We start from the raw sequence: 22,798 nt of genomic DNA, 5'->3' as shown, positions 1-22,798 counted from the left end.
TTAAAATAAATAAAAAAACAGAATTTATGTTTACCTGATAAATTACTTTCTCCAACGGTGTGTCCGGTCCACGGCGTCATCCTTACTTGTGGGATATTCTCTTCCCCAACAGGAAATGGCAAAGAGCCCAGCAAAGCTGGTCACATGATCCCTCCTAGGCTCCGCCTACCCCAGTCATTCGACCGACGTTAAGGAGGAATATTTGCATAGGAGAAACCATATGGTACCGTGGTGACTGTAGTTAAAGAAAATAAATTATCAGACCTGATTAAAAAAAAAACCAGGGCGGGCCGTGGACCGGACACACCGTTGGAGAAAGTAATTTATCAGGTAAACATAAATTCTGTTTTCTCCAACATAGGTGTGTCCGGTCCACGGCGTCATCCTTACTTGTGGGAACCAATACCAAAGCTTTAGGACACGGATGAAGGGAGGGAGCAAATCAGGTCACCTAAATGGAAGGCACCACGGCTTGCAAAACCTTTCTCCCAAAAATAGCCTCAGAAGAAGCAAAAGTATCAAACTTGTAAAATTTGGTAAAAGTGTGCAGTGAAGACCAAGTCGCTGCCCTACATATCTGATCAACAGAAGCCTCGTTCTTGAAGGCCCATGTGGAAGCCACAGCCCTAGTGGAATGAGCTGTGATTCTTTCGGGAGGCTGCCGTCCGGCAGTCTCGTAAGCCAATCTGATGATGCTTTTAATCCAAAAAGAGAGAGAGGTAGAAGTTGCTTTTTGACCTCTCCTTTTACCAGAATAAACAACAAACAAGGAAGATGTTTGTCTAAAATCCTTTGTAGCATCTAAATAGAATTTTAGAGCGCGAACAACATCCAAATTGTGCAACAAACGTTCCTTCTTTGAAACTGGTTTCGGACACAGAGAAGGTACGATAATCTCCTGGTTAATGTTTTTGTTAGAAACAACTTTTGGAAGAAAACCAGGTTTAGTACGTAAAACCACCTTATCTGCATGGAACACCAGATAAGGAGGAGAACACTGCAGAGCAGATAATTCTGAAACTCTTCTAGCAGAAGAAATTGCAACTAAAAACAAAACTTTCCAAGATAATAACTTAATATCAACGGAATGCAAGGGTTCAAACGGAACCCCCTGAAGAACTGAAAGAACTAAATTGAGACTCCAAGGAGGAGTCAAAGGTTTGTAAACAGGCTTAATTCTAACCAGAGCCTGAACAAAGGCTTGAACATCTGGCACAGCAGCCAGTTTTTTGTGAAGTAACACCGACAAGGCAGAAATCTGTCCCTTCAGGGAACTTGCAGATAATCCTTTTTCCAATCCTTCTTGAAGGAAGGATAGAATCCTAGGAATCTTAACCTTGTCCCAAGAGAATCCTTTAGATTCACACCAACAGATATATTTTTTCCAAATTTTGTGGTAAATCTTTCTAGTTACAGGCTTTCTGGCCTGAACAAGAGTATCAATAACAGAATCTGAGAACCCTCGCTTCGATAAAATCAAGCGTTCAATCTCCAAGCAGTCAGCTGGAGTGAAACCAGATTCGGATGTTCGAACGGACCCTGAACAAGAAGGTCTCGTCTCAAAGGTAGCTTCCAAGGTGGAGCCGATGACATATTCACCAGATCTGCATACCAAGTCCTGCGTGGCCACGCAGGAGCTATCAAGATCACCGACGCCCTCTCCTGATTGATCCTGGCTACCAGCCTGGGGATGAGAGGAAACGGCGGGAACACATAAGCTAGTTTGAAGGTCCAAGGTGCTACTAGTGCATCCACTAGAGCCGCCTTGGGATCCCTGGATCTGGACCCGTAGCAAGGAACTTTGAAGTTCTGACGAGAGGCCATCAGATCCATGTCTGGAATGCCCCACAGCTGAGTGACTTGGGCAAAGATTTCCGGATGGAGTTCCCACTCCCCCGGATGCAATGTCTGACGACTCAGAAAATCCGCTTCCCAATTTTCCACTCCTGGGATGTGGATAGCAGACAGGTGGCAGGAGTGAGACTCCGCCCATAGAATGATTTTGGTCACTTCTTCCATCGCTAGGGAACTCCTTGTTCCCCCCTGATGGTTGATGTACGCAACAGTTGTCATGTTGTCTGATTGAAACCGTATGAACTTGGCCCTCGCTAGCTGAGGCCAAGCCTTGAGAGCATTGAATATCGCTCTCAGTTCCAGAATATTTATCGGTAGAAGAGATTCTTCCCGAGACCAAAGACCCTGAGCTTTCAGGGATCCCCAGACCGCGCCCCAGCCCATCAGACTGGCGTCGGTCGTGACAATGACCCACTCTGGTCTGCGGAATGTCATCCCTTGTGACAGGTTGTCCAGGGACAGCCACCAACGGAGTGAGTCTCTGGTCCTCTGATTTACTTGTATCTTCGGAGACAAGTCTGTATAGTCCCCATTCCACTGACTGAGCATGCACAGTTGTAATGGTCTTAGATGAATGCGCGCAAAAGGAACTATGTCCATTGCCGCTACCATCAACCCGATCACTTCCATGCACTGAGCTATGGAAGGAAGAGGAACGGAATGAAGTATCCGACAAGAGTCTAGAAGCTTTGTTTTTCTGGCCTCTGTCAGAAAAATCCTAATTTCTAAGGAGTCTATTATTGTTCCCAAGAAGGGAACCCTTGTTGACGGGGATAGAGAACTCTTTTCCACGTTCACTTTCCATCCGTGAGATCTGAGAAAGGCCAGGACAATGTCCGTGTGAGCCTTTGCTTGAGGAAGGGACGACGCTTGAATCAGAATGTCGTCCAAGTAAGGTACTACAGCAATGCCCCTTGGTCTTAGCACAGCTAGAAGGGACCCTAGTACCTTTGTGAAAATCCTTGGAGCAGTGGCTAATCCGAAAGGAAGCGCCACGAACTGGTAATGTTTGTCCAGGAATGCGAACCTTAGGAACCGATGATGTTCCTTGTGGATAGGAATATGTAGATACGCATCCTTTAAATCCACCGTGGTCATGAATTGACCTTCCTGGATGGAAGGAAGAATAGTTCGAATGGTTTCCATCTTGAACGATGGAACCTTGAGAAACTTGTTTAAGATCTTGAGATCTAAGATTGGTCTGAACGTTCCCTCTTTTTTGGGAACTATGAACAGATTGGAGTAGAACCCCATCCCTTGTTCTCTTAATGGAACAGGATGAATCACTCCCATTTTTAACAGGTCTTCTACACAATGTAAGAATGCCTGACTTTTTATGTGGTCTGAAGACAACTGAGACCTGTGGAACCTCCCCCTTGGGGGAAGTCCCTTGAATTCCAGAAGATAACCTTGGGAGACTATTTCTAGCGCCCAAGGATCCAGAACATCTCTTGCCCAAGCCTGAGCGAAGAGAGAGAGTCTGCCCCCCACCAGATCCGGTCCCGGATCGGGGGCCAACATTTCATGCTGTCTTGGTAGCAGTGGCAGGTTTCTTGGCCTGCTTTCCCTTGTTCCAGCCTTGCATTGGTCTCCAAGCTGGCTTGGCTTGAGAAGTATTACCCTCTTGCTTAGAGGACGTAGCACCTTGGGCTGGTCCGTTTCTACGAAAGGGACGAAAATTAGGTTTATTTTTCACCACAGTGTCTTAAAGCCTTAAAAGTATTGCACACCAGATTTGGAAGCTTTAACCCTTAAAATAACGGAACCGGAGCCGTTTTGAACTTTAACCCCTTTACAGTCCCTGGTATCTGCTTTGCTGAGACCCAACCAAGCCCAAAGGGGAATACGATACCAAATGACGCCTTCAGAAAGTCTTTTCTAAGTATCAGAGCTCCTCTCACATGCGACTGCATGCCATGCCTCTCAAAAACAAGTGCGCAACACCGGCGCGAAAATGAGGCTCTGCTTATGCTTTGGGAAAGCCCCTAAAGAATAAGGTGTCCAAACCAGTGCCTGCCGATATTATTATATCAAAATACCCAGAAAAAATGATTCCTCAAGGCTAAATATGTGTTAATAATGAATCGATTTAGCCCAAAAAAAGTCTACAGTTTTAATAAGCCCTTGCGAAGCCCTTATTTACGATCGTAATAAACATGGCTTACCGGATCCCATAGGGAAAATGACAGCTTCCAGCATTACATCGTCTTGTTAGAATGTGTCATACCTCAAGCAGCAAGAGACTGCACACTGTTCCCCCAACTGAAGTTAATTGCTCTCAACAGTCCTGTGTGGAACAGCCATGGATTTTAGTGACGGTTGCTAAAATCATTTTCCTCATACAAACAGAAATCTTCATCTCTTTTCTGTTTCTGAGTAAATAGTACATACCAGCACTATTTCAAAATAACAACTCTTGATTGAATAATAAAAACTACAGTTAAACACTAAAAAACTCTAAGCCATCTCCGTGGAGATGTTGCCTGTACAACGGCAAAGAGAATGACTGGGGTAGGCGGAGCCTAGGAGGGATCATGTGACCAGCTTTGCTGGGCTCTTTGCCATTTCCTGTTGGGGAAGAGAATATCCCACAAGTAAGGATGACGCCGTGGACCGGACACACCTATGTTGGAGAAATTTCCTGTGAAATTAAAAAAAAACTAAGTTTAAACTAGCAATTAACCTATTATACTAAAATTAAAATAACTACCAATTAAATAAACTAAATTACACATTTAAAAAAATCTAACACTACTAAAAAAAAAAATCTAAAATTACAAAAAATAAAAAATACTAAATTAGAAAAAAACAGAATTTATGTTTACCTGATAAATTACTTTCTCCAACGGTGTGTCCGGTCCACGGCGTCATCCTTACTTGTGGGATATTCTCCTCCCCAACAGGAAATGGCAAAGAGCCCAGCAAAGCTGGTCACATGATCCCTCCTAGGCTCCGCCTACCCCAGTCATTCGACCGACGTTAAGGAGGAATATTTGCATAGGAGAAACCATATGGTACCGTGGTGACTGTAGTTAAAGAAAATAAATTATCAGACCTGATTAAAAAAACCCGGGCGGGCCGTGGACCGGACACACCGTTGGAGAAAGTAATTTATCAGGTAAACATAAATTCTGTTTACTCCAACATAGGTGTGTCCGGTCCACGGCGTCATCCTTACTTGTGGGAACCAATACCAAAGCTTTAGGACACGGATGAAGGGAGGGAGCAAATCAGGTCACCTAAATGGAAGGCACCACGGCTTGCAAAACCTTTCTCCCAAAAATAGCCTCAGAAGAAGCAAAAGTATCAAACTTGTAAAATTTGGTAAAAGTGTGCAGTGAAGACCAAGTCGCTGCCCTACATATCTGATCAACAGAAGCCTCGTTCTTGAAGGCCCATGTGGAAGCCACAGCCCTAGTGGAATGAGCTGTGATTCTTTCGGGAGGCTGCCGTCCGGCAGTCTCGTAAGCCAATCTGATGATGCTCTTAATCCAAAAAGAGAGAGAGGTAGAAGTTGCTTTTTGACCTCTCCTTTTACCAGAATAAACAACAAACAAGGAAGATGTTTGTCTAAAATCCTTTGTAGCATCTAAATAGAATTTTAGAGCGCGAACAACATCCAAATTGTGCAACAAACGTTCCTTCTTTGAAACTGGTTTCGGACACAGAGAAGGTACGATAATCTCCTGGTTAATGTTTTTGTTAGAAACAACCTTTGGAAGAAAACCAGGTTTAGTACGTAAAACCACCTTATCTGCATGGAACACCAGATAAGGAGGAGAACACTGCAGAGCAGATAATTCTGAAACTCTTCTAGCAGAAGAAATTGCAACTAAAAACAAAACTTTCCAAGATAATAACTTAATATCAACGGAATGCAAGGGTTCAAACGGAACCCCCTGAAGAACTGAAAGAACTAAATTGAGACTCCAAGGAGGAGTCAAAGGTTTGTAAACAGGCTTAATTCTAACCAGAGCCTGAACAAAGGCTTGAACATCTGGCACAGCAGCCAGTTTTTTGTGAAGTAACACCGACAAGGCAGAAATCTGTCCCTTCAGGGAACTTGCAGATAATCCTTTTTCCAATCCTTCTTGAAGGAAGGATAGAATCCTAGGAATCTTAACCTTGTCCCAAGAGAATCCTTTAGATTCACACCAACAGATATATTTTTTCCAAATTTTGTGGTAAATCTTTCTAGTTACAGGCTTTCTGGCCTGAACAAGAGTATCAATAACAGAATCTGAGAACCCTCGCTTCGATAAAATCAAGCGTTCAATCTCCAAGCAGTCAGCTGGAGTGAAACCAGATTCGGATGTTCGAACGGACCCTGAACAAGAAGGTCTCGTCTCAAAGGTAGCTTCCAAGGTGGAGCCGATGACATATTCACCAGATCTGCATACCAAGTCCTGCGTGGCCACGCAGGAGCTATCAAGATCACCGACGCCCTCTCCTGATTGATCCTGGCTACCAGCCTGGGGATGAGAGGAAACGGCGGGAACACATAAGCTAGTTTGAAGGTCCAAGGTGCTACTAGTGCATCCACTAGAGCCGCCTTGGGATCCCTGGATCTGGACCCGTAGCAAGGAACTTTGAAGTTCTGACGAGAGGCCATCAGATCCATGTCTGGAATGCCCCACAGCTGAGTGACTTGGGCAAAGATTTCCGGATGGAGTTCCCACTCCCCCGGATGCAATGTCTGACGACTCAGAAAATCCGCTTCCCAATTTTCCACTCCTGGGATGTGGATAGCAGACAAGTGGCAGGAGTGAGACTCCGCCCATAGAATGATTTTGGTCACTTCTTCCATCGCTAGGGAACTCCTTGTTCCCCCCTGATGGTTGATGTACGCAACAGTTGTCATGTTGTCTGATTGAAACCGTATGAACTTGGCCCTCGCTAGCTGAGGCCAAGCCTTGAGAGCATTGAATATCGCTCTCAGTTCCAGAATATTTATCGGTAGAAGAGATTCTTCCCGAGACCAAAGACCCTGAGCTTTCAGGGATCCCCAGACCGCGCCCCAGCCCATCAGACTGGCGTCGGTCGTGACAATGACCCACTCTGGTCTGCGGAATGTCATCCCTTGTGACAGGTTGTCCAGGGACAGCCACCAACGGAGTGAGTCTCTGGTCCTCTGATTTACTTGTATCTTCGGAGACAAGTCTGTATAGTCCCCATTCCACTGACTGAGTATGCACAGTTGTAATGGTCTTAGATGAATGCGCGCAAAAGGAACTATGTCCATTGCCGCTACCATCAACCCGATCACTTCCATGCACTGAGCTATGGAAGGAAGAGGAACGGAATGAAGTATCCGACAAGAGTCTAGAAGCTTTGTTTTTCTGGCCTCTGTCAGAAAAATCCTCATTTCTAAGGAGTCTATTATTGTTCCCAAGAAGGGAACCCTTGTTGACGGGGATAGAGAACTCTTTTCCACGTTCACTTTCCATCCGTGAGATCTGAGAAAGGCCAGGACAATGTCCGTGTGAGCCTTTGCTTGAGGAAGGGACGACGCTTGAATCAGAATGTCGTCCAAGTAAGGTACTACAGCAATGCCCCTTGGTCTTAGCACAGCTAGAAGGGACCCTAGTACCTTTGTGAAAATCCTTGGAGCAGTGGCTAATCCGAAAGGAAGCGCCACGAACTGGTAATGTTTGTCCAGGAATGCGAACCTTAGGAACCGATGATGTTCCTTGTGGATAGGAATATGTAGATACGCATCCTTTAAATCCACCGTGGTCATGAATTGACCTTCCTGGATGGAAGGAAGAATAGTTCGAATGGTTTCCATCTTGAACGATGGAACCTTGAGAAACTTGTTTAAGATCTTGAGATCTAAGATTGGTCTGAACGTTCCCTCTTTTTTGGGAACTATGAACAGATTGGAGTAGAACCCCATCCCTTGTTCTCTTAATGGAACAGGATGAATCACTCCCATTTTTAACAGGTCTTCTACACAATGTAAGAATGCCTGTCTTTTTATGTGGTCTGAAGACAACTGAGACCTGTGGAACCTCCCCCTTGGGGGAAGTCCCTTGAATTCCAGAAGATAACCTTGGGAGACTATTTCTAGCGCCCAAGGATCCAGAACATCTCTTGCCCAAGCCTGAGCGAAGAGAGAGAGTCTGCCCCCCACCAGATCCGGTCCCGGATCGGGGGCCAACATTTCATGCTGTCTTGGTAGCAGTGGCAGGTTTCTTGGCCTGCTTTCCCTTGTTCCAGCCTTGCATTGGTCTCCAAGCTGGCTTGGCTTGAGAAGTATTACCCTCTTGCTTAGAGGACGTAGCACCTTGGGCTGGTCCGTTTCTACGAAAGGGACGAAAATTAGGTTTATTTTTTGCCTTGAAAGGCCGATCCTGAGGAAGGGCGTGGCCCTTACCCCCAGTGATATCAGAGATAATCTCTTTCAAGTCAGGGCCAAACAGCGTTTTCCCCTTGAAAGGAATGTTAAGTAGCTTGTTCTTGGAAGACGCATCAGCCGACCAAGATTTCAACCAAAGCGCTCTGCGCGCCACAATAGCAAACCCAGAATTCTTAGCCGCTAACCTAGCCAATTGCAAAGTGGCGTCTAGGGTGAAAGAATTAGCCAATTTGAGAGCATTGATTCTGTCCATAATCTCCTCCAAAGGAGGAGAATCACTATCGACCGCTCTTATCAGATCATCGAACCAGAAACATGCGGCTGTAGCGACAGGGACAATGCATGAAATTGGTTGTAGAAGGTAACCTTGCTGAACAAACATTTTTTTAAGCAAACCTTCTAATTTTTTATCCATAGGATCTTTGAAAGCACAACTATCCTCTATGGGTATAGTGGTGCGTTTGTTTAAAGTGGAAACCGCTCCCTCGACCTTGGGGACTGTCTGCCATAAGTCCTTTCTGGGGTCGACCATAGGAAACAATTTTTTAAATATGGGGGGAGGGACGAAAGGAATACCGGGCCTTTCCCATTCTTTATTAACAATGTCCGCCACCCGCTTGGGTATAGGAAAAGCTTCTGGGAGCCCCGGCACCTCTAGGAACTTGTCCATTTTACAAAGTTTCTCTGGGATGACCAACTTGTCACAATCATCCAGAGTGGATAATACCTCCTTAAGCAGAATGCGGAGATGTTCCAACTTAAATTTAAATGCAATCACATCAGGTTCAGCCTGTTGAGAAATGTTCCCTGAATCAGTAATTTCTCCCTCAGACAAAACCTCCCTGGCCCCATCAGACTGGGTTAGGGGCCCTTCAGAAATATTATTATCAGCGTCGTCATGCTCTTCAGTATCTAAAACAGAGCAGCCGCGCTTACGCTGATAAGTGTTCATTTTGGCTAAAATGTTTTTGACAGAATTATCCATTACAGCCGTTAATTGTTGCATAGTAAGGAGTATTGGCGCGCTAGATGTACTAGGGGCCTCCTGAGTGGGCAAGACTCGTGTAGACGAAGGAGGGAATGATGCAGTACCATGCTTACTCCCCTCACTTGAGGAATCATCTTGGGCATCATTGTCATTATCACATAAATCACATTTATTTAAATGAATAGGAATTCTGGCTTCCCCACATTCAGAACACAGTCTATCTGGTAGTTCAGACATGTTAAACAGGCATAAACTTGATAACAAAGTACAAAAAACGTTTTAAAATAAAACCGTTACTGTCACTTTAAATTTTAAACTGAACACACTTTATTACTGCAATTGCGAAAAAACATGAAGGAATTGTTCAAAATTCACCAAATTTTCACCACAGTGTCTTAAAGCCTTAAAAGTATTGCACACCAAATTTGGAAGCTTTAACCCTTAAAATAACGGAACCGGAGCCGTTTTGAACTTTAACCCCTTTACAGTCCCTGGTATCTGCTTTGCTGAGACCCAACCAAGCCCAAAGGGGAATACGATACCAAATGACGCCTTCAGAAAGTCTTTTCTAAGTATCAGAGCTCCTCTCACATGCGACTGCATGCCATGCCTCTCAAAAACAAGTGCGCAACACCGGCGCGAAAATGAGGCTCTGCTTATGCTTTGGGGAAGCCCCTAAAGAATAAGGTGTCTAAACCAGTGCCTGCCGATATTATTATATCAAAATACCCAGATAAAATGATTCCTCAAGGCTAAATATGTGTTAATAATGAATCGATTTAGCCCAAAAAAAGTCTACAGTTTTAATAAGCCCTTGTGAAGCCCTTATTTACGATCGCAATAAACATGGCTTACCGGATCCCATAGGGAAAATGACAGCTTCCAGCATTACATCGTCTTGTTAGAATGTGTCATACCTCAAGCAGCAAGAGACTGCACACTGTTCCCCCAACTGAAGTTAATTGCTCTCAACAGTCCTGTGTGGAACAGCCATGGATTTTAGTGACGGTTGCTAAAATCATTTTCCTCATACAAACAGAAATCTTCATCTCTTTTCTGTTTCTGAGTAAATAGTACATACCAGCACTATTTCAAAATAACAAACTCTTGATTGAATAATAAAAACTACAGTTAAACACTAAAAAACTCTAAGCCATCTCCGTGGAGATGTTGCCTGTACAACGGCAAAGAGAATGACTGGGGTAGGCGGAGCCTAGGAGGGATCATGTGACCAGCTTTGCTGGGCTCTTTGCCATTTCCTGTTGGGGAGGAGAATATCCCACAAGTAAGGATGACGCCGTGGACCGGACACACCTATGTTGGAGAAATAACAAACACTAAATTACGAAAAATAACAAACAAAATTATCCAAAATAAAAACAATTACACCTAATCTAATAGCCCAGCTTTTTTACCTGTAAAAAATACAATCAGAAGACTCATACTTCTGATTGTCAGCTGTTGATATGAAATATATACGAAATTAGCCTAGATCAATACCTAGGGTTGTCCACTCTTAAAATATTTATATTTGAAATACTTAATCCTTTGCATGAATCAATCTAACATATCAGAACTGTGATGCAAAGGGAATACTAAAAACGCTTTTACAATCATTTGTATAATCATTGCACATCTTGTGTGTAAATGATCACATTTGGCATACACCTGACGGCCAAAATGTGGCATGAAATATATCAGAATAATACGTTTATTTGAGCAATTATAAATTATCAAATAAAACATTAACCCTTTGCCTGAACATTTAAAAATCCCCTTTAAGAACTGTGATTCACATCAGCAATTAGTGGCCTTCTAAGTACCAAAACTAATGACAAGCCCATACATGTCTGCTATTTCTAAAATATATATCAGAATTTGTCTAGAATCAAATCAATACTTGGATAGTAAACGCTTTAAAAAATTAACCCCTTAACGACCGAGGACGTGCAGGGTACGTCCTCAAAAAAAAGGCAGTTAATGCCTGAGAACGTACCCTGCACGTCCTCGGTTTGGAAAGCAGCTGGAAGCGATCCTGCTCGCTTCCAGCTGCTTTCCGGTTATTGCAGTGATGCCTCGATATGGAGGCATCCTGCAATAACTTTTTTAAGCCATCCGGTGCAGAGAGAGCCACTCTGTGGCCCTCTCTGCACCGGAGATCGGTGGCTCCCTGCGTTGGTGGGTGGGAGCCGGACCGGGAGGCGGGTGGCGGCCATCGATGGCCCTGGATATCTGCAGGGGGGGCGGGATCGTGGGCGGGGATGAGCGGGGGCGCGCACGGACGCGCGCGCGTGCACGGGAGGGCGGGGGCGGGCGCGTGCACGGGGAAGGAGCGGGTGGGAACCGCTACACTACAGAAAATATCTTAAAAAAAAGTTTGTAAATGCCTTTTTATTAAAAAAAAATAAAGATCAGCAAGGTGGTGGGTGTTTGTCTGTGTGGGGGGGTAAGCTACACTACAGAAAAAATCCAAATAAATATAAAAAAACCACTTTTTTTTGCAAACTGATGGCCCCCAATGAGGCAGAGGGGATGGTCAGAGAGCGGTTTTGGGGGGGATCAGGGAGGTTGGGGGCTAAGGGGGGGATCCTACACCCTAGCATATGTAAATATGCTAAAAAAAATATTATTTTTTAAAAAAACCCTTTTATTTTAGTACTGGCAGACTTTCTGCCAGTACTTAAGATGGCGGGGACAATTGTGGGGTGGGGAAGGGAAGGGAGCTGTTTGGGAGGGATCAGGGGGTGGGATGTGTCAGGTGGGAGACTGATCTCTACACTAAAGCTAAAATTAACCCTGCAAGCTCCCTACAAACTCCCTAATTAACCCCTTCACTGCTAGCCATAATACACGTGTGAGGCGCAGCAGGATTTAGCGGCCTTCTAATTACCAGAAAGCAACGCCAAAGTCATATATGTCTGCTATTTCTGAACAAAGGGGATCCCAGACAAGTATTTACAACCATTTGTGCCATAATTGCACAAGCTGTTTGTAAATTATTTCAGTGAGAAACCTAAAATTGTGAAAAATTTAACTTTTTTTTCAATTTGATCGCATTTGGCGGTGAAATGGTGGCATGAAATATACCAAAATGTGCCTAGATCAATACTTGGGGTTGTCTACTATACTACACTAAAGCTAAAATTAACCCTACAAGCTCCCTAAAAGCTCCCTAATTAACCCCTTAACTGCTGGGCATAATACACTTGTGGTGCGCAGTGGCATTTAGCAGCCTTCTAATTACCAAAAAGCAACGCCAAAGCCATATATGTCTGCTATTTCTGAACAAAGGGGATCCCAGAGAAGAATTTACAACCATTTATGCCATAATTGCACAAGTTGTTTGTAAATAATTTCAGTGAGAAACCAAAAGTTTGTGAAAAAATTTGTGAAAAAGTGAACGATTTTTTGTATTTGATCGCATTTGGCGGTGAAATGGTGGTATGAAATATACCAAAATTGTCCTAGATCAATACTTTGGGATGTCTACTAAAAAAAAATATATACATGTCAAGGGATATTCAGGGATTCCTGAAAGATATTAGTGTTCTAATGTAACTAGCGCTAATTTTGGAAAAAAGTGGTTTGGAAATAGCAAAGTGCTACTTGTATTTATGGCCCTATAACTTGCAAAAAAAGCAAAGAACATGTAAACATTGGGTATTTCTAAACTCAGGACAAAATTTTGAAACTATTTAGCATGGGTGTTTTTTGGTGGTTGTAGATATGTAACAGATTTTGGGGGTCAAAGTTAGAAAAAGTGTGTTTTTTTCAATTTTTCCTCATATTTTATATTTTTTTTTATAGTAAATTATAAGATATGATGAAAATAATGGTATCTTTAGAAAGTCCATTTAGTGGCGAGAAAAACGGTATATAATATGTGTGGGTACAGTAAATGAGTAAGAAGAAAATTACAGCTAAACACAAACACCGCAAAAATGTAAAAATAGCCTTGGTCCCAAACGGACAGAAAATGGAAAAGTGCTGTGGTCATTAAGGGGTTAAACATATACCTAGACAAACCTGGGTGCAAAGCCCATATGAAAAATTGCAGAACAAAAATTAAATGGATATGTAATAAAAATGCCCTCAGCAGTACATTATTCACAATTTTAACAGATTTTAATTTTTTTTTTTATTTATTAACTTTATTTTGTTTAACTTCATGTGTGCAGTGTCCATTACTTACTGTCACAGGACAACAAGGGGACTGGGGTCTCTTCAGAAAGGCATATATAGCTTGATGGTATACATCTTCTAAAGTAACATGAGCTGGTTTACTATTCAGTGAATGCTAGAGATATAGGAAGTCAGGTTATGCCCATGCTCAGAAGAGGCAGAATGCAACTTAAGTTCTACTATATGTTTTACATTGCTTTAACACAGCACATATAAAGTCTGGCACTCTCTTGCAAGAACATCTAGCTGTGGGCTTTCTAAAAGTGCCTGACATTTTATGTGTTGTGTTTACATATAGCTGCCTTAGTTTTTTGCAATGTACTTCCATTTGGTGTTCTGAAAAACAGAATGGTATGGGCCTGTATCCAGTATCCAGCGCCAAAGTATTTTAATAAAATGTGTGGTTTTGCATTCAAAGGGTTAATTCAAGAAGCATATTATATGTAAACTTTTTTAACAAGAAAATGATGTTTGTTACACTCAAGTATTTGTAGCCTTGCAGCCTAAACAGAATATCTTAGCAGAATTATTGTAAAGGCCCACACAGCTATTAAGGGGGATATAATTCAAGAAGCTGATGCAGAAAATGTTCTAAGAAGCATCAAATTATATATGTTACATCAACATACTCAGCATTTGCAATCTTAATGATAGCTTTTGATAGCAACAGTGGCCAGAGTTCAGTTTCACATGTTGTCACCGGGAGTAATAACAGGTTTTCTTCATTGAATGGAATGGCATCATCAACGATAATCTTGCGCCAACATCCCTGAGTAAAGGAAAATAAAAAATGTTAAAGGACCACTCAATGCAGAATAATTATATAATTAGCAAGTGCATAATGTAAAGACAATGATTTAACACCTACTCTGAATTTCAAAAAAGTAGATTTTTTTTTTCCTGACAAATTATTTTTTTCTCCCATTTTCTGACACCCTGTATCATGTGACAGACATCAGCCAATCACAGACTAGTATACGTATACCCTGTGAGCTTGTGCATATGCTCAGTAGGATTTTATTCCCCAGAAAGTATATATATATATATATATATATATATAAGAAGATTGTGAATTTGATAATGGATGTAAATTGGAAAGTATCTTTAAACTGCATGTTCTATCTGAATCATAAAAGTTTATTTTGACTTGAATGTCCCTTTAAGTGGTACACACAGGTTTTTGTGGAGCTTTAAAACAATTATGATACATCACTAAACCAGATTTGCGTATGGTCTTCTAACTTGCCAAATAATACTTTGTATTGACATTTATACCAGTATTCCAATCCATCAGAAAACACTATCTAATACTACATCCTTGACTAATCAAGCAACACTATTGCATAAAATGCTTCTTTATTACATAAAGTTAAAAAAAATGTATAAACATGACAGCTCTATTAACAGCAATGCAGAATTTGGAGCACCTGCCCCCTTCCTCTGACTTAATTATGGATTATAGCCTGAAACACACTAAGGGGATGATTTATCAATGGCCGAATGGCCCCTGATGCCCCTGTTTCCCGCGTGAGCCTTTAGGCTTGCCGGAAACAGCAGTTATGAAGCAGCGGTCTTAAGACCGCTGCTCCATAACTGGTCTGCTGCCTCTGAGGCTGCGGTCTGCTATCCGCTCGATCCTATACGATCAGGGCTGATTGACACCCCTGCTAGCGGCTGATTGGCTGCAAAACTGCAGGGGGCGGCATTGCACAAGCAGTTCACCGGAAGTGCTTGTGCAATGTTAAATGCCGACAGGGTATGCTGTCAGCGTTCAGGGATGTCTGTCGGACATGACACGTTACAGCGTATCATGTCGGACAGACAATGATAAATCGGCCCCAGAGACTTTAGCACATAACTGATAGAGAGTGCTCCACTTTAAAGTTAAAAAACACAACCGTTTGCTAGTTTTTACAAAACGATGCAATGTGTAGATCATCAGATTTATTTATGACTGAAATTAAAGGAACAGTCAAAATTTTATTATTCAGAAAGCGCATTCAAATTGAAACACAATTTTAATTTACTTCTATTAATTTACTTCTATTATCACGTTTGCTTTTTTTCTCTTTGAATTCTTTGTTGAAGTGCATACCGAGCTAGGCTCAGGAGCAGGCATGCACTACTGGGGAATATGCTTCTTGTCACTGGCTTACCCAATGATTTCAGCTAGCTCCCAGTAGTTCATTGCTGCTCCTAGAAAAGATAATAATGGAATAAAGCAAATTTCATCATAGAAGTGAATTGGAAAGTTGTTTAAAATTGCATGCTCTATCTAAAGCATGAAAATTTTAATTTTGTCTTTAACTATTGCTTTAAAGGGTCAGTCAAAACCAGAATTTTTTTTTTTTTAAACATAGATAATCCCTTTATTACCTATTTCCCAGTTTGCATAACCTACCGTTATAATAACACACGTTTTACCTCTGTAATAACCTTGCATCTATGCCTCTGCAAACTGCCCCTTATTTCAGTTCTTTTGACAGACTTGTATTTTAGTCAATCAGTGCTGACTCCTAGGTAACTTCACGTGTGTGAGCTCAATGTTATCAATATGACACACATCAACTAATGCCCTCTAGTGGTGAAAAACTGTCACAATGCATTCAGATTAGAGGCGGCCTTCAAGGTCTAAGAAATTAGCATATGAGCGTACCTAGATTTAGCTTTCAACTAGGAATACCAAGTGAACAAAGCAAAATTGGTTATAAAAGTACATTTGGAAATTGTTTAAAATGACATGCCCTATTTGAATCATGAAAGTTTGTTTTGGGCTTGACTGTCCCTTTAATTATTTAAACATTTAAAAATATTAATTATCAGATTACAAAAAAATGAAAAGAAATTGTGAACTGCACACAATATAAATTCCTAATACTGGTTCATATTATTGGTTATTAAAATCTGATAAATATTATCTGCATTATCATAACAAACTAACGCAAAAATTACAAGTTGCGCACTGACTGCAGCGCATGTGCGATGTGTTTTTTTCTTTAGGTTCACTCGAGCGTCTTCAGCCTCTCTAGTCTTTATGTTATTAAATACTATTTAATAACATTAGGACTGGTGAGGCTGGATAGGCTAAAGGCGCTCAAGGTAGCCAAACGAAAAACATAATTTATGTAAGAACTTACCTGATAAATTAATTTATTTCATATTGGCAAGAGTCCATGAGCTAGTGACGTATGGGATATACATTCCTACCAGGAGGGGCAAAGTTTCCCAAACCTCAAAATGCCTATAAATACACCTCCCACCACACCCACAACTCAGTTTAACGAATAGCCAAGTAGTGAGGTGATAAAATAAGGAGTAAAAAAGCATACAAAAAGAGGAACTGGAAATATAATTGTGCTTTTATACAAAAAAATCATAACCACCATAAGAAAAGGGTGGGCCTCATGGACTCTTGCCAATTTGAAATAAATGAATTTATCAGGTAAGTTCTTACATAAATTATGTTTTCTTTCATGTAATTGGCAAGAGTCCACAAGCTAGTGACGTATTGGATAGAAATACCCAAGATGTGGAAATCCACAGAAGAGTCACTAGAGAGGGATAAAATAAAAACAGCTATTTCCACTGAAAAAATTAAATCCACACAAAAAATAAGTCTCTCATAAATTTCTCATAAATTTCAAGAAAAAAACTTAAATCATAAGCAGAAGAATCAAACTGAGACAGCTGCCTGAAGAACTTTTCTACCAAAGACTGCTTCAGAAGAAGCAAATACATCAAAATGGTAAAATTTAGTAAATGTATGCAAAGAGGAACAAGTTGCTGCTTTGCAAATCTGATCAACCGAAGCTTCAGTCTTAAAAGCCCAATAAGTGGCGACTGATCTAGTAAAATGAGCTGTAATTCTCTGAGGTGGAGACTGTCCCGCCTACAAATAAAACCTTGAGAATCAAAAGCTTTAACCAAGATGCCAAAGAAATGGCAGGGGCTTTCTGACCTTTCCTAGGACCAGAAAAAACAACAAATAGGCTCGAAGTCTTCCTGAAATCTTTAGTAGCTTCGACATAGTATTTTAAAGCTCTTACAACATCCAAAGAATGTAAAGATCTTTCAAGAGTATTCTTAGGACACAAGGAAGGAACAACAATTTCCCCACTAATGTTGTTGGAATTCACAACCTTAGGAAGAAATTTAAACAAAGTCTGTAAAACAGCCGTATCCTGATGGAAAATCAGAAAAGGAGACTCACAAGAGAAAGCAGACAATTCAGAAACTCTTCTAGCTGAAGAGATAGCCAAAAGGAACAATACTTTCCAAGAAAGTAGTCTAATATCCAGAGAAAGCATAGGCTCAAATGGAGGAGCCTGCAAAGCCTTTAAAACCAAATTAAGACTCCAAGGAGGAGAAATAACAGGCTTGATACAAACTAAAGCCTGAACAAAACAGTGAATGTCAGGAAGATTAGCAATCTTTCTATGAAATAAAACAGAAAGATCAGAGATATGTCCCTTCAAAGTACTTGCAGACAAACCTTTATCCAAACCATCCTGAAGAAAATGTAAAATTCTAGGAATTCTAAAAGAATGCCAAGAGAATTTATGAGAACACCATGAAATATAGGTTTTCCAAACCCGATAATAAATCTTCCTTGAAACAGACTTAGGAGCCTGTAGTAATGTATTAATCACTGAGTCAGAGAAATCTCTATGACTAAGCACTAAGCGTTCAATTTCCATACGTTCAAATTTAATGACTTGAGATCCTGATGGAAAAATGGACCTTGATACAGAAGGTCTGGTCTTAACGGAAGTGGCCAAGGTTGGCAACTTTACATCCGGACAAGATCCGCAAACCAAAATCTGTGAGGCCATGCTGGAGCTACCAGAAACATATGTGATTTTTCCATTATTATCTTGGAGATCACCCTTGGAAGAAAAACTAGAGGCAGAAAGATGTAAGCAGGTTGGTAAAACCAAGGAACTGCTAATGCATCCACCATCTACGTCTGAGGATCCCTGGACCTGGAAAGATACCTGGGAAGTTTCTTGTTTAGATGGGAAGCCATCAGATCTATTTCGGGAAGACCCCACATCTGTACAATTTGACAAAATACATCTGGATGGAGAGACCACTCCCCTGGATGAAAAGTCTGACGGCTGAGATAATCCACTTCCCAATTGTCTACACCTGGGATATGTATCGCAGAAAATAGACAGGAGATGGATTCCGCCCAATAAAGTATTCGAGATACTTCTTTCATCGCTAAAGAACTGTGATTCCCACCCTGATGATTGACATATGCTGCAGTTGTGATATTGTCTGTCTGAAAATGAATGAATGATTCTCTCCTTAACAGAGGCCAAGCCTGAAGAGCCCTGAAAATAGCACGGAGTTCTAAAATATTGATATATTATTGATGGTAACCTCGCCTCTTGAGGATTCCAAACCCTTTGTGCTGTCAGAGACCCCCAGACAGCTCCCCAACCTGTGAGACTTGCATCTGTTGAAATCATAGTCCAAGAAGGACGAACAAAGGAGGCCCCTTGAACAATAAGGTGATGGTTTAACCACCAAGTCAGAGAGAGTTGAGTGTTGGGATATAAGCATAGCAATTGTGATATCCGAGTATAATCCCTGCACCATTGATTCAGCATGCAAAGCTCCAGAGGTCTCATATGAAAACGAGCAAAGGGGATCGCGTCTGATGCTGCAGTCATGAGACCTAAAACTTCCATGCACATAGCCACTGAAGGGAATGATCAAGACTGAAGGTTTTGACAGGCAGAAACCAATTTCATTTGTCTCTTGTCTGTTAAAGACAGAGTAATGGACACTGAATCTATCTGGAAACCTAAAAAGGTGACCCTTGTCTGAGGAATCAAGAAACTCTTTGGTAAATTAATCCTCAAACCATGTCTTTGAAGAACAAGTTAATTCGTTTGAGATTCTGCTAAATGAAAAGATTGAGCCAGAACCAAGATATCGTTCAAATAAGGAAACACTGCAATACCCTGCTCTCTGATTACAGATAGAAGGGCACCGAGAACCTTCGAAAAGATTCTTGGAGCTGTCGCTAGGCCAAATGGAAGAACGACAAATTGGCAATGCTTGTCTACAAAAGAAACCGATAGTGGTTCTGGATGAATCGGAATGTGAAGATATGCATCCTTTAAGTCTATTGTGGACATGTAATGACCTTGCTGAACAAAAGGCAGAATAGTCCTTATAGTCACCATCTTGAAAGTTGGGACCCTTACAAAGTGATTCAAAAACTTCAGATCCAGAACTGGTCTGAAAGAATTTTCCTTCTTCGGGACAATGAATAGATTTTAATAAAAACCCAGGCCCTGTTCCAGTAGTGGAACTGGTACAATTCCCCCTGAAAGCTCCAGATCTGAAACACATTTCAGAAAGGCCTGAGCTTTCATAGGATTTGTTGGAACGTGAGAGAGAAAAAATCTTCTCACAGGAGGTCTTATTCTGAAACCTATTCGATACCCCTGAGAGACAATATTCTGAATCCAATGATTCTGAACGGAACCTGTCCAAATGTCTTGAAATAATTTCAATCTGCCCCCCACAAGTAGAACTGGATTGAGGGCCGCACCTTAATGCAGTTTTGGGGACTGGCTTTGGTTTCTTAAAAGGCTTGGATTTATTCCAACTCGAAGATGGCTTCCAATTGGAGCATGAGTCCTTAGGAGTGGTTTTCTGTTCTCTATTCTGACGAAAGGAACAAAACCGATTAGAAGCTCTAGCTTTACCGTTAGATTTTTTTTATCTTGGGGCAAAAAACTCCCTTCCCCCCAGTAATAGTGGAAATAATAGAATCCAACTGGGAACCAAATAAATTATTACCCTGGAATGATAGAGATAGTAACCTAGATTTAGATACCATGTCAGCATTCCATGATTTGAGCCATAAAGCTCTTCTAGCTAAAATAGCCAAAGACATATTTTTAACATCAATCTTGATGATATCAAAAATAGCATTACAGAGAAAATGATTAGCATATTGAAGCAAACAAACAATGCTAGACAAATCAGAATCTTTTCCCTGTTCTGCTAAGCTATCCAACCAAAAAGTTGATGCAGTCACAACATCAGCCATAGAAATGGCAGGCCTGAGAATATAGCCAGAATGTAAATAAGTTTTCCTTAGATAAGATCCATTTTTCTATCTAAAGGATGCTTAAAAGAAGTACTATATAGTAGTATGCTTGGCAAGAGTAGAAATTGACCTTTTAAACCTAGAAGAAGGAACAAAAGAAGTACCAGGCTTAGACCATTCCTTAGCAATCACATCAGCAACAGGGAAAACTTCAGGAGTAATCACAGGAGGTTTATAAACAGAATTTAAACGTTTACTGGATTTGTTATTAAGAGGACCAGACTCCTCAATATTCAAAGTAACCAATACTTCTTTCAACAAAGAACGAATATACTCAATCTTAAAAAGATAAGTTGATTTATCAATGTCAATGTCTGAAGCAGGATCTTCTGAGTCAGAGAGATCCTCATCAGAAGTGGATATATCAGTATGTTGTCGGACATTACAAAATTCATCAGTATCATGAGAAGTTTTAAAAGACCTTTTACGTTTATTAGAAGGCGGAATAGCAGACATAGCCTTCTGTATCGTATCAGTAATTTTATATATAATTTTTCATATCAACAGGGATATCATGTACATTAGATGTTGAAGGAACAACATATACTGTACTAGTACTAATAGAAACATTTTTGGCATGCAAAAGCTTATCATGACAACTGTTACATACTACAGCTGGAGATATAATCTCTGCTAGCTTACAACAGATACACTTAGCTTTGGTAGAACTGTGTTCAGGCAGCATGGTTCCTACAGTAGCTTCTGAGACAGGATCAGATTGAGACATCTTGTAAATTGTAAAAGAAAAAATAACATTTAAACAAAAAAATCTTATTTCCTCATATAGCAGTTTCAGGAATGGAAAAAAATGCAAATGCTAAATAATCAAAAAAGCAAATAGCATAGCCCTCTGAGCATAAAGAAGGCAAGGAGCATATAGGAAGTGGGGCAAAATAAAACCAAAAATGTTTTGGCGCCAAGTATGACGCACAACGCAAAAGGAAGTTAAGAAATTTTTTTGGCGCCAACAAACATCCAGAAATGACGCAAGTCACTTCATAAACAAAACTTCGCGCCAAACAACCTGGCGTCAACTAAGACGCAGGAAATGACGAACTTGCGTCATCATAGACACACATTCACACCAAAAATTATTGCGCCAAGAATGACGCAATAAATAACAGCATTTTGCGCCCTTGTTTGCCTAATATGCCGGCAGAATTAAAAAAACAAGTCAAATTTGAAAAGACGAAACCCCAGGTAAGAAAAAAACTTCCTAAAACATGATTCCTGTACTGAAACTACTAGACTGCAAAGGGAAATATACATAGACCTGACTCATGGCAAATATAAGTAAATACATATATTTAGAACTTTATATAAATACATAAAGCGTCAACCATAGCTGAGAGTGTCTTAAATAATGATCTACACTTACCGAAAGACACCCATCCATATATAGCAGATAGCCAAACCAGTACTGAAAACTATCAGCAGAGGTAATGGTATAAGAGTATATCGTCGTTCTGAAAAGGGAGGTAGGAGATGAATCCCTACGAACGATAACAGAGAACCCTTGAAAAGATTTCCCATGAGAGAAACCATAAAAATCAATAGGTGATACTCTCTTCACATCCCTCTGACAAACACTGTACTCTGAGAGGAATTGGGCTTTAAAATGCTTAGAAGCGCTTATCATAGAAGAAAACAAAAAAATCAAGCACAAACTTACTTCACCACCTCCATAGGAGGCAAAGTTTGTAAAACTGAGTTGTGGGTGTGGTGGGAGGTGTATTTATAGGCATTTTGAGGTTTGGGAAACTTTGCCCCTCCTGGTAGGATTGTATATCCCATACGTCACTAGCTCATGAACTCTTGCCAATTACATGAAAGAAAAACATATTGCACACGCGCTGCAATCAGCTTACGACTTGTAATCTAGCCGTAAGAATTTACAAAAAGAATGTGACCGAATTTGACCCTAAAAGGACATTAAACCAAAACATTCCTCAACACAGGCTTAGTGTCGCAGATGAGAAAAAAATAGCAGTGGTAGTGAGAGTCCACTAGACTTTACGCTTAGGAATTACATCACCTGACCACCAGGAGGAGGCAAATACTCCATACACCAGAGCAGAGAGTATCCCTCCTACTTCCCCTTCCCTCCCAGTAGTACGTATAGCAAAGAATAGGCAAAAAAGTAAGAAAGATAGGAGGGTAACAAGGTGCAAACTAAGACTGTCGCCACCAGAAAAATGTGGGTGGGTTTGGGCATTCTCGCTACAAATAAAGAAATGAATTTATCAGGTAAGAATAAATTTTGTTTTCTTTCTAATGGTAGTGA

At 41.0% G+C, this 22,798-nt stretch overlaps 1 protein-coding gene across 1 annotated transcript in view; it reads right to left on the bottom strand.

The window, feature by feature from the left end:
- ADGB (androglobin) overlaps nt 1–22,798 on the bottom strand; it is a 693,780-nt gene that overhangs the window by 563,279 nt on the left and 107,703 nt on the right. Inside the window, exon 7 of the mRNA XM_053711792.1 lies at nt 14,012–14,151. Within this exon, the coding sequence (XP_053567767.1) occupies nt 14,012–14,151 (140 nt within the window). The remainder of the gene's footprint in view (nt 1–14,011; nt 14,152–22,798) is intronic.

This window comes from Bombina bombina, chromosome 4 (assembly GCF_027579735.1).
Source record: "Bombina bombina isolate aBomBom1 chromosome 4, aBomBom1.pri, whole genome shotgun sequence".
In the NCBI taxonomy this organism is placed as follows: domain Eukaryota; kingdom Metazoa; phylum Chordata; class Amphibia; order Anura; family Bombinatoridae; genus Bombina; species Bombina bombina.
This window is presented reverse-complemented; position numbering and strand designations above follow the sequence as displayed.